The 13,320-nt window shown below is 37.3% G+C and overlaps 1 protein-coding gene across 7 annotated transcripts in view; it reads left to right on the top strand.

Annotated features, from left to right (window-relative positions):
* The window catches only part of LOC137048891 (multiple PDZ domain protein), a 139,157-nt gene that overhangs the window by 103,212 nt on the left and 22,625 nt on the right, over nt 1–13,320 (top strand). For 5 of the 7 annotated variants that reach the window (XM_067427693.1, XM_067427342.1, XM_067427465.1 and 2 more), the window contains 9 exons: nt 849–911; nt 6,298–6,369; nt 7,385–7,556; nt 8,132–8,328; nt 9,564–9,655; nt 9,734–9,806; nt 11,213–11,266; nt 11,385–11,477; nt 12,349–12,423. In XM_067427693.1, the coding sequence (XP_067283794.1) occupies nt 849–911; nt 6,298–6,369; nt 7,385–7,556; nt 8,132–8,328; nt 9,564–9,655; nt 9,734–9,806; nt 11,213–11,266; nt 11,385–11,477; nt 12,349–12,423 (891 nt within the window). The remainder of the gene's footprint in view (nt 1–848; nt 912–6,297; nt 6,370–7,384; nt 7,557–8,131; nt 8,329–9,563; nt 9,656–9,733; nt 9,807–11,212; nt 11,267–11,384; nt 11,478–12,348; nt 12,424–13,320) is intronic. The other 2 variants (XM_067427411.1, XM_067427611.1) reach the window with 1 other exon arrangement.

Raw genomic sequence — 13,320 nt, 5'->3', positions numbered from 1 at the left:
ATTTACCTTAGACTTGAGCGAGAGGGAGCTTGCAGTGCATCACGCTCAGCTAATGTCCGTGATGTATGACTCATGTGTTTGAATAATGACATGCACTGAGCCTCTCTTCTTACCGTCATTATTAGACACGCCCCTTACCAGCTGATTGGCTACAAGTTTGTTACTGCACCTCGGCCCGAGTCCGTTTTGTAAAACGGTTTTGAAATAACGCTTACCCCACCTTTAAGCACTCTTTTTAAAAGTATGCTAGAGTGTACTTCTTTTTCACTAGGGGTTCTGTGATGTGACTCAAAACAACTCGGGTATCAGACATTATGACCTGCAAAAGTTCTAAAAACTACACCGTCAATCATTTTAGTACCCCATGCAGGATTGAATGTGTTGTAATAATGTTTAACTCATCTCAGTAACATGTCGAAGTGCTGGTATATTTCTAACTTGCCACTGTCTCATATCAAGGAGCGATTAAAGTTTGGCTCCCTGCGGCCTGTCCTTCACTTTATCAGAGGTTTACAAACTCTCTGTGTCCAGATGTGCGTTAATGATCCATGCTTCATTCCCGCCCAGCAGATGGCTCTCTGCAGATGGCTCTTAAAACTAGCTTTGTTTCAATGGTACTGAACAACAAGTACAAAACACGAGGGGGAATCCACAGCTGGCCCACGGCCATAAGGACAGACATTCATTACTGTGGAGGACTTTAGTTAGGATCTTTTAGACCAACAGAGAGCTTTGTAAATGACATTAGAGTTTAATGACATTATTGAGGTCATGAAGAGAGGTATTTGTGGGACTTCATCTTAAGCTGTGTTTGATGAGGGTTGTTCTTTCATTTTTAATAACGGCAGACATCTGCGCCGGATGCAGTGGAAGACATTACAGCCTTCAACTTGAAGACCAGCAATGAGAAGGTGAGTACAAACTGAGTGATTAAACTTCTTTTATTAAACTGTGCTTATATGTGAATCACAAACACGATTCCATTACTGCTCTGGATTTTAAATAGTTAACCATAATGTGGTAATTTATTATAAAACAAAACAAAAACACATTGTAAAAAATCAGTATCAGGGGCCATACCTGCTTGCGCCATACCCTCTTTTGCCATAATAAAAAATACTATCAGGATTTACTAAAGACACGCAGTGAGAAATTAGCATTGAAAAGGCATAGACAGAGTTAATTTTGTGGCTGACCTTGCATATGCATTTGTATGAGTTTCCCTTTCCAAACGCAAACCTAATAGGAGAGATTTAAATGAATCACGCAAGGTGATTTGCTACGGTTTGCGCTGGTCAAGTTTCTGGCATTTGTGCCATTATTTACTGCCCCCAAAAAAGCATCTTAAACCAGACTCTAATTTGTGCTGCTCTTGGTGGATTGCGTTGGTCATTATGGAAATGATCTGGCTGCGTCGGTGTTCCTTAATTTGCGTGTGTGCAGAATGCCCTGTTTAGTAAATATGGCCCTTGATAGCTTTATATGAGGAACAGCCTGAATAACTGGTATCATTTTATCTATGTTGTTTTAGGATAATTTACTCTACTATTATAGTATTGATTATTGAATTAGCTTTTATTTTTATATTTTCAATTTTAATTTTGGTAGGGTTTTGTATTTCTATTTAGTTTAATTTATTTGTATTAGTTATTTTAATTCAAGAACCCTATTTTAACGGTCTAAGCACATGGCCTAAAGCGCACGGTGCAATTGCACTACTTTTTCTACTTTTGCTAGTTGTCCCTATTCCACTGATGAGTAATGGGTGTATTTTGGGCATCTTGTGGACATCTCCCATTCACTCTAAAAGCCAGGTGTGCTTGCGCCATGGCGGATTGGCTATTTACATGGCGGAATATAGACACCCGCAACCTCCCAAATCGGTTTAAATACATGTGTGTATTGCCACGATTTATCAAATAATTAGCCAATTTCATTTGTCATTATTGCAAATAGGTAATTCTGATGCATGAATTGATTATTCATTATGACATGAATAACTCGGACTAGTGTTGGTAAATTCTCACCACTGCTGACCGGGAGATACTCTGACCCAGTCGCCTTATCATAACAATTTGGCCCTTGTCAAAGGTGCTCATCTTTATCCCTGCCCGTTTCTCCTGCATCCAACACGTTTATTACGAAAACTGATTGTTTGCTTACCATCTAATCTACCCAGACCTTAATATGTGGCCTTGTTAGGAGATGATCGAAAATATTTGCTTCATCTGTGACTGGTCATAATGTTTTGGCTCATCAGTGTGTATAAATAAGACTTGGAACATCATGAAGAGTGAGGAAATAGACGTAAACTCCTTCTCTGAATCATAGTGTTCACTAATAGCCTGTCAGATTAAATCCTGATTATTATAGACATAATTGTGCAAGAAAATGGAAAATGGAAGTTGTGCTGGAGGCAAGGTTCCTTATTCATACAAAACCCAGAAATACCAGAGTTTTACAATTGTGATTTTCAAGTCATCGAAATGTTTTTAATATAATTTTTCTAGTTATGCGTTTTTTTAGAGCGGGTCTTTTGAATATGAACCGCCTTTTGTGATGTATTCTACTTGCTAACAGTTCCCTATGGCACAATAAGGGAGCGCATTATAAATAATTAAATCTCTTAATTCTATGGATTGTTTCCTGACATCCAGAAATCCAAAAATTGCAATTCACCCCATCAAACTACAATGAGTTTTTTCTAGTAGCTAATGACAAACAACCATAAGAATTCATTGGAAAAATAGGATGGAGCTTAGACACTTAGACATAGCAGCACACTACATCGTAACTAAAACTAAGTTTCCTTGTGAACTGATAAAACCCTAAGCGGCCAGACCTTCAGAAGTTGTGCAGAAGCCAGCCAATGTGATACCAACTCGTACGATGTTTGCATGCAGTCTGCTTTAGGCGTTTGTAAACAGTCATTAGCTGTGCCATCTGAGACTTGAGGCAGAGTTCAGAATAGCATACTAACAACTTGTTTTAATATGTCTGCAATGTTTATTATCTATTCTGTATGTACATTTCTGTATGCATATAATAGGATGAGATATAAGTTATTTTGGTATTATTTATACACCTATAGTATTTCAATAATAACCACTATATCGTATAAAAATAATAAATGATACATTTGTTTATTTATTTAAATAATAAATACTAAATAAAACATGAACTCAAAATTAATATTTTAAAATAAAATGTTTGTGATTGATTTTAGTTGTCATTTTTATCAGTTTTTATTCATATTTTCGAGCTTTATTTTTGTAGTTTTAATTAATTTAGTTCTCAACTCAACTTAAACTTTTCCATAGCCTATATTTTCATATAATATTTATATTTTATTTATATCAGCTTTATTTCAACTAACAAAAAATATATACAGTATGGTTTGTTTTAGATATAGTTAACCATAACAACCCTGTGACGTACTATATTTGCCGAAATGTGCATTATACAGTAGAGCACATTGTGTGGAATACTGTATCCCACAATGCAACATGCTCAGTTTGACATTCCAATGCAACAGATGAACAACAAATAATTATATGCACAATATTTTTTATCATATCTCCATGACTCGTTCATTTATTTGATTGTACTAAAAAAAAGTTTATATTTTTAAATAAAATGTAATTCAAATTGAATGGTTCATTTCCAATTGGTCAATCGATAACTATTTGCCACACACATGCAATGTGATACAATCTTGTGACTATGATGTTGCATACTACTATTTCCAATCATTCATCTGCACATACTGTCTATTGTTTCAATATTTTTCAAAACTAGCAGGAAGTATAGTGTACACTACACATTATTCAGTTTGTTCTAAGTCAGTATAAAGACTTTATATATAGAAAGAAGGTGCACTCATGTTACTTATGAATGGGAGAAAGTGCAATTTGCAATATATGGCAGAATAAGCTTTCTAAATATGAAAATATGAGCCCATCGTTGATTAAAAATGTTCACTGCAGCTGCCATTAGAAACTCTGGTTGCTACATAAATAGTGCTCTGAGATATCTGCATTGTCTGGTCTAGCCTAAAATATGCTATTTGAGCATAATAAAAAATAAAAAAACATTTATGGGACAATTGACTGATTTTGTTATTTAAATGTTAAATTCGGCAAGCAGTTTTTGAGATTTTAGGATTCCCTCATTCAAGTAGATAGGACTTGGTCTTGGATGGCCAAAATAGTTTGCAAATTAAATTACAAATATGGCTGTCGAGTGAACAGACTTTCCTATAAATAAGGGTCTTTGACCAATATTCTATTCCATTAGGGGCTGTAGAGACTGTAGGCTCTCAAAGGTTTTTAACTGACATAAAGGGATAGTGAAAAATGAAAATTAGCCCATGATTTACTCGCCCTTAAGTCATCCTATGTCTATATGATATTCTTCTTTCAGACAAAGTCGGAAAAGGTTAAATTAAAAAAATGTACGCTCAAACGCCAGTCTCTCTTGAACGCACGCGTGTGCGACAATTAGTGGAAGTTAAGGGGGTCGCACACCGGACACGGAGCTCGGCGGCGCTTCGCGCAGCGTCTCAGGTATCGCACACTGGACGCACACATTCTCAAAGGATTTTAAAAGGCTACGTTTATTATACATTTCCCCAAAATATGCTTAGACTTTATTCAAGCTGTTGAACTCAGAATGTAAAACAAATGTGTCTTGTAGCAAAGGTTGAAATCAGTATACCTTAACGATAATATACTTTTAATATAAAGCCTTGAAATGGCGCTCTGTGGCGCGGCAGGATTTAGAACAACTTCCTGAGTCGCCGCGGACAGGCGCCAAATGCCGCCACCGGTGTGCGTACACTCATTGAAAACAATGTGTTCGAATTTTAAAGACGTGGCGCGCCGCCGAGCTCCGCGTCCGGTGTGCGACCTCTTTTAGAGATTACAATTTGTAAAGTTTTTAATATGGATATTTTTCTTACACAAACTCATTAGAAGGCCATTATTAACCCCCAAAGCACATATATATATGATGGATAGGTGCACTTTTATGAACTTTAAAACAAAAAAGGCCATTCACTGGCACTGAACAAAGAATGTCATATACACCTAGGATGACTTGAGGGTAAATAAAAATCATGGGCTAATTTAAATTTTTTGGGTGAACTATCCCATTAAAGGGTTAGTTCACCCAAAAATGAAATTGATGTCATTAACTCCTCACCCTAATGTCGTTTCACACCCATAAGACCTCCGTTCATCATCGGAACACCGATTAAGATATTTTATATTTAGTCCCAGAGCATATGCAGTCTATGCACACTACACTCTAAAAAATGCTGGGTTGTTTTTACCCAATGTTGGGTCAAATATGGACTAACCCATCAATTGGGTTGCTTTAACCCAGCGATTGGGTTGTTTTAATCCTGCGGTTGGGTTAAATATTAGCTTAAGACAACCCAATTGCTGGGTTAAAATAACCCCACTGCTGGGTTAGTCCATATTTGACCCAACGTTGGGTTGTATTGAGTGTATACTGTCCATGTCGAGAAAGAGAATAAAAACATCATCAAAGTAGTCCATATGTGACATCAGTTGGTTGATTAAAATCTCTTGAAACATTGAAAATACATTTTGGTCCAAAAATATCAAAAACTATGACTTTATTCAGCTTTGTCTTCTCTTCCGTGTTCCTCCAAAAAGATTCAAATGGTTAATGAATCAGTGAATCGATCAATGATTCGGATCGCCAATGTCACGTGATTTCAGCAGTTCGGATCACGTGTCAAACTGCCAAACTGCTGAAATTACATGACATTGGCGATCCGAATCATTGATCGATTCACTGATTCATTGACTGTTTGAATCTTTTTGGAGGAACACGGAAGAGAAGACAATGCTGAATAAAATCGTAGTTTTTGATATTTTTGGACCAAAATGTATTTTCGATGCTTCAAGAGATTCTAACTAACTAACTGATGTCACATATGGACTACTTTGATGATGTTTTTATTAGCTTTCTGGACATGGACAGTATAGTGTGCATAGACTGCATATGCTCTGGGACTAAAATATGAAATATCTTAAACTGTGTTCTTATGATGAACGGAGGTCTTACGGGTGACGAACGACATTAGGGTGAGGAGTTAATGACATAAATTTCTTTTTTGGGTGAACTAACCCTTTAAGAACCAAATTTGTGGTGTACATAATGTTTTATATTATGAACTGCTGTAGTCTGAATAAGTACTTGATCTCCCTCTTTCCTTCTCTCCCTCTCTCTGTCTCACTGGTGCTGGTTATTCTCTGTTTTCTGTAGGCCATTGACACTAACAGTAGACCTTTCCTCCGTCTATGTCCGACTAATCCTTTCACTCCTACACCGTTTAAGGTTTGTGGTGTGTGTGTGTGTGTGTGTGTGTGTGTGTGTGTGTGTGTGTGTGTGTGTGTGTGTGTGTGTGTGTGTGTGTGTGTGTGTGTGTGTGTGTGTGTGTGTGTGTGTGTGCTTCCTCTCCCATCTATATGCAGTTATGGAACTTATTTCATAACATTTGCATATATATGACCCTAAACCCTCTTTCTGTTCTTAGTTTTTTTTAAATTGTTTTTAAAAAAAATTGTTGTTGTTATTTTATATATATATATATATATATATATATATATATATATATATATATATATATATATATATATATATATATATATATAGTATGCAAGTTTATAAATAATATAATGCATTTAAAAAAATGTTGCATTATTGTAGAAATGTTGCTGTATTGTAAGGGATATGAGGATTTATAAATATATAAATACACAGATATTAGCATAATTGAAAAGCTGATTTAATCCTAAAGCTGAATTAGACTGAGATTAAAATGACTTTTTTTTACACAAAACGATTTGTCATTTACTTATCGTTTACTATAAATCTTCATGATTTTCATTAATCTGTGGAATGTGAAAGGAGATGTTTATCAGATGCTGTCCTTTTTTCACACAGTGACCAGGAATTGTACAACTTCAAAAAGGACTAATAAGCATCATAAGCAAAGATCTGAGTAACAGACCAAAATGTATAGCGTAACATGGACATTCTGCTAAACATCTCCTTTTTGGTTTTTTTTTAGATATTGATAACTTTTTTTCCTTCTTTTCATTCAGTAAACATGAATTTACCAGACCTAACAAGTGATTCACAAGGCTTTTGAAGAATAGCAGCATGTCTTTGTTTGTTGGTTCTTCATGCTGAGAAATGAAGAACATAATGTGTTGAATGTTATTTGATTACATTAAATTTCATATTTCATGGGTTTAATGGAGGATGCCGTGTTGACAGATGACATACTAATTGGATATAAATTGTATAGTTTTTTTAAGTAAAAAGCACTTTTAAATCTATGTGGCAGCTGAATCGAGAGGAGGGGAAAATCATCCTGACTACACCCATCCTGTCACTGCCAGTCGTTCCACATGTCGGGGAAACAGACTCGGACACTCTGACTGAGATTCCCGATAGACTCATTCTTCCTAACAACGGTCCTGATGATGAAGAGGGGGATGAGTACGGATACAGCTGGAGTGAGTCTTGCATATGCTATAACACACAGCGCCACCAGAGGGCACTGATCACACAGCACTTGCCAGGACTAGATTGGGAGACCCTTGTGAAAAGTACACTTTAGCATGTTGTAGTAACTCATAATGTAGAAACTGCACATAATGTAATAAGTATTACATTATTGTTGTAATAAAATGTTCATAATGTAATAATTTTCTCAAAACTTGAGAATTCCACATTCAATGCTATAACTGTAAGCACACTTCCACTTCACTGAACCATAAACCTTTTATGGGGTGGCAATAAGACAGAAATTATCTGCAGCAATAATGCAGGATCACTGCATATTAATGGTATAATTTACAAGTAAAAGCATTTAATTGCAGACTTTAGCACCACTTCAGAAATGCAATTTCTTTAGGCTCTAATGTGTGTGTGTGTGTGTGCGTGTGTGTGTGTGTGTGTGTGTGTGTGTGTGTGTGTGTGTGTGTGTGTGTGTGTGTGTGTGTGTGTGTGTGTGTGTGTGTGTGTGTGTGTGTGTGTGTGTGTGTGTGTGTGTGTGTGTGTGTGTGTGTGTGTGTGTGTGTGTGAGAAGAGAAGGTAACGGAGCGGTACGGTCGTTTACCGGGTCAGCTGCACATGATCGAGTTGGAGAAGGGCCGCACAGGTTTAGGTTTGAGTCTGGCCGGAAACCGGGACCGTTCACGCATGAGTGTGTTTGTGGTGGGCATTGACCCCAACGGCGCTGCTGGGCGAGACGGACACATCGTGGTGGGCGATGAACTGTTGGAGGTGAGTGTGTGTAAAACATCAGTTTGACCCCTGTGGGAAAAAATGTACTTTAGCATATTTAAAAAAAGAGTACTTATCACGGAAATAATACGGAATTTAATGTTATCGGACTCTTAGTTGCATGTTAATTGCAATTAAATTAAAATGTATTATAGTTTATAATTTATTTTATACTAGACACAGTTAGCTGAACTTTAGATTGCTTTTATGAACAACTTAAAGCGATAGTTTTCCTTCAAATGAAAGTTCTGTCATTACTCACTCACCCTCATTTCATTCCAAACCTGTAATACCTTCGGTAAACCCAGCCTGATCTGCCGGCGATTTGATTGCGCCCTGCAACTCAGTCTGGAAACCTGGACATTCATTTCTATTGCTTCTGTTACACTTTTGCAGGAACCAATTACACGCTTATCCACAGGTTTAACATGATGACAAACAGAGAAACGATGGGTCGTTGCCCGCTGATCACGCCTCTTGTCGTCTGATTGGTTGAAGGACTATCCAATTGCGTATAGAGTCATTTGAGCTATGCCTGTTGATCACACCTCTTGTGCTGTAGACAATACAGAGCAAACTCCCCAGACCAATGTTCCGTCTTATATTGAGGTTTGTCTGGTGATAGCCAGACACCTTCGTTCATTATCGGAACACAAATGAAGATATTTTTGATAAAATCCGAGAGCTTTTTGAGCCCTCCATAGACAGCAATTTAATTAACATTTTCAAGGCCCAGAAAAGTATGACATCATTAAAATAGTTCATGTGACAGTAGTTCAACCTTAATTTTATGAAGCAAGAGAATACTTTTTGTGTGAAAAAAAGACTTTATTGCACAATTTCTTCTTATCTGTGTTAGTCTTCTAACCAGTTTAAGTTGATCAGCTCCTGTGTCAGCATAACACGCATGTGGTGGTTCTCACGTTCTCAATTCTCAGAAATTGTTGAATAAAGCCGTTTTGTTTTTTATACTTAAAAAGTATTCTTGTCACTTTGTAAAATTAAGTTGGAACCACTTTAATCGCATGGACAATTTTAACAATTTTTTTCCTACCTTTCTGGAAATGTTAATTATATTGCTGTCTATGGAGGGGTCAGAGAGCTCTCAGATTTCATCAAAACGATCTTTTTTTGTGTTCTGAGGATGAACGAAGGTTTTACAGGTTTGGAACAACATGAGGGTGAGCAGCTAAACAGATCTAGACATTTTCTGATTGATCTTGTGGCTTTTTCAGATAAACGGTCAGGTTCTGTACGGCCGCAGCCATCAAAACGCCTCTTCCATTATTAAAAGCGCACCCTCAAAAGTCAAGATCATCTTCATCCGGTAGGTCAAAGGTTTTGATGTGTAGATTTGAAGGGATTTTGAAGTCTGTTGATTGCTGACGCATGTGGTGTGTTTCAGGAATGGAGATGCTTTGAGTCAGATGGCTGTCGGGCCAATGAAGGAGACAGACTCAACGGACACCCACACAGAGGTACACTCACACTCAGCTGTGTCAAGCTATCTACATGTGCTTGTCCCATACAATTCTTCTTACTACAGACTAACACAAACCCTTACTCTAAATGTCTTTGTACGTTCCGAAAGTTTCATATTTGTTTTTTCTTATTCACCATCCGGTGGCTCTGAATTGTCAGAAACTCTCTCAAAATGCTTGCTTTAGATGCGTAAAATGCATAAAATCAAACACGTCCGATTTTTTTAATGACGAACTAAAGTTTCAGAGGAAGTGTGTAAATGTGATTGACACAACATCAGGTCATATTTATTTTTTAACCCACAAAAATTTTGAACTCACTGCAAGAACCTTAAAAGACATGTTTTAATCAGATTAACCTTTAAGGATGTCCCCCAAAAGGCTTATGTAAGATTTAGGCAAGTTTTTGGGACAATTATGCCATATGTATAAGTGGATGCTGCACACTGGTGGTGTTTGAGGAGAGACCCCTGACATGAGTGTAAAGCGCTTTGATTGTACAGTAGTACATATGAAAGCTCTATATAAATGCCTCATTCATTCATTCATTCATTCATTCATTCATTCATTCATATAGTTGTCCTCCATCTATAGCAAAGGGAACCCACACAAGCACTACGGGTTTAAAAAAAAAAAAAAATTAAGTGTTCTGAAGATGAACAAAGGTCTTACGGGTTTACAACGACATGAGGGTGAGTGAGTAATGACAGAACTTTTATTTTTGGGTGAACTAACCCTTTAAATGTATTGAATGTGCACTTGTAGTGTACTTCAAATCTTAAATATTTAAAATGTTTTTAAAAAAGCTGTTCTTGCAGATAATGTTTTATTAATGTAATAAAAGGTTTTTATTTCATTAAAAAAGGCTTTAGTGCACTTAAAGAGAGTACACTTTAGTTTCTTAAAGGGTTCGTTTACCCAAAAATTCTGTCAATAATTACTTACCCTAATGTCGTTCGACACCCGTTAGACCTCCATTCATCTTCGGAACACAAATGAAGATATTTTTGATGAAATCCGATGGTTCACACAGGACTTCATTGACAACAATGTCATTTCCTCTCTCAAGACCGTTACAAAGTCCATCTCACTACAGTGGCTCTACAATAACTTTATGAAGCGATTAGTAGTTTTTGTGCAGGGAAAAAACACGAAATAATGACTTGTATAGTGATGGGCCAATTTCAAAACAAAGATTCGAACGGTTATGAATCAGCATATCGATTCAGGATGCCTTAATCTGGTTTGTTTGTTCGTTCGTTCGTTCGTTCATTCGTTTGGTTGGTCGGCCATCCATTCGTTTAATCATTTTTTTCCATTCATTTGTTTTTCCTTTCAAATGTATCCATTCATTTGTTCAGTTATCATCATGTTTAGTCTGTTATTTCTTATTTCCGCCCCAGACCGAGACACCTGGCTCAACACTAGACATGATCCAACACATAACTCTTCCTGTGGTAAGTAAGACGCACACTTCCGTTCTCTTTTGACTCTGTCTTTATGCTGTTTTACTCTCTGTGCCAGCGACGTTTATTGTTTTATTTCTTTGTCTCTATGTCCATCTCATGGGTGAAGGAGGATGGAGGGGTGGGTATCGTCCTGAAGGAGGATGACAGCAGGAACGGATGTCTCATTCACAGTGTAGATGAAAATGGAGCAGCTGCAAGGGTATGAATTAATATGTTCTAGGTGCAAAATTAGACACAACCTATTTTACTTTTGTAATGTGACATATTTCTGATATTCAACCAAAGAAATATGGTTTGAAATGTAGAAAAAAAATCTAAGTTGTGTGTGTGTGTGTGTGTGTGTGTGTATGTGTGTGTGTGTGTGTGTGTGTGTGTGTGTGTGTGTGTGTGTGTGTGTGTGTGTGTGTGTGTGTGTGTGTGTGTTTGTGTGTGTGTGTGTGTGTGTGTGTGTGTGTGTGAGCCTGTTTATGTGGTTTATGAGGACACAAATCTGTATAACTACATGGGTATTACACTGGTATTACACTATAAATGTGGTTTATGAGGACATATCAAATGTCCTCATAATTCAAATGGCCTTAAAAACATACTAAATGATGTGTTTTTGAGAAAGTAAAAATGCAGAATGTTTCCTGTGATGGGTAGGTTTAGGGGCAGGGGCAGTGTAAGGGGATAGAAAATACGGTTTGTACAGTATAAAAGCCATTACGCCTATGGAGAGTCCCTGTAAACCACATAGACCAACGTGTGTCTGTGTGTGTGTGTGTGTGTGTGTGTGTGTGTGTGTGTGTGTGTGTGTGTGTGTGTGTGTGTGTGTGTGTGTGTGTGTGTGTGTGTATACAAGTATGTCCAACTTTACTCACATGAAGACAATAAGAAATTATAAATATATACATCGTGATTTTCTATAAAGATTCTTTGAAACAATGTCTACTGTATTTTAAGAAGCGCAATATAAATAAAATTGACTTTTGTCATGTGCTAGTTTCTGTACTGTATGGATGTCTGTCTCTCTAAACCTTGTGAGCTGCCTACCTAGAGTGTTTCAAACCTGTGTGTGTGTGTTTCAGGATGGTAGGATTGCAGTGGGTCACAGGCTGCTTGCAGTAGATGATGAGATGGTGCTGGGGCTCTCTGTGGAAAAGGTAACATGCATTTTAACCGTTAAATGTTTCTAATGTTTTTATATTCTAATATAAGGGTTTAAAGCAATAGTCAACTCTTTCATGATTTACTCACCTTCGTTGTTTACTCATTTACTCACTATGATGAGCAAAAGCTGTGAGAGAGTGACGCGAGGCCGGTGAGGGATTTGATAAAGAGTGGCAGCTGCGTGTCACACCGGTCTGGGATCTCTCACGGAGGAGTGACGGGAGCTGGCGCTCATAATCAAATCACTCACTGAACTCGCTCCTCTCTCTCATGGCTCTCACTTGTCCTTGTCACGCACACTAAACCATTAAAGGGTGCAATTAAGCAAGCGATTTTTTGAAAAATGCTGTTGAAAATTGAAATAAACACCCAAACATACACTATTGTTAAAGGGTGGGTCTAAGGCTATTTCATGCATTCTGACTTATTTACACTGTTAAAGAGTTGGATGCTCATGCTCAACATGGCCAGAATTGAAAAAAAAATTGTTTGATAGATGACAGAGTATTTCTGTGTCAAATTAACTTCGAACAAGTTTCGTAAAGTTTTTTTTTCAAGTATGGCCATGTATTACGTCTAAATGGGTGCAATTCCTTGTATGGGCACTTCTCCCGGAAGAGCGCATGCGGGAGCAGGCCAATCAACGCAATGTTCTAAATACATTTTGTGTTTGTACATATTCCTGGCTGTGTAAATAGAAGACAAAAAAAGTGGATCGGACAGAACTCCACAACACTCTTGTGGACAATCAGCAATGGGAGCATATACGCTCATGATGGGGGAGAAGAGAATGTGAGGAAGTGGGAGATTTGTAGAAAGATTGTAGGAAAGATTGCTGAGATATTACGAAGGAGAAAAAGGTCAGAGGAGTACAATTTGAACTCGTGTTA

Source organism: Pseudorasbora parva, chromosome 1 (assembly GCF_024679245.1).
Source record: "Pseudorasbora parva isolate DD20220531a chromosome 1, ASM2467924v1, whole genome shotgun sequence".
Taxonomy (NCBI): domain Eukaryota; kingdom Metazoa; phylum Chordata; class Actinopteri; order Cypriniformes; family Gobionidae; genus Pseudorasbora; species Pseudorasbora parva.
This window is presented reverse-complemented; position numbering and strand designations above follow the sequence as displayed.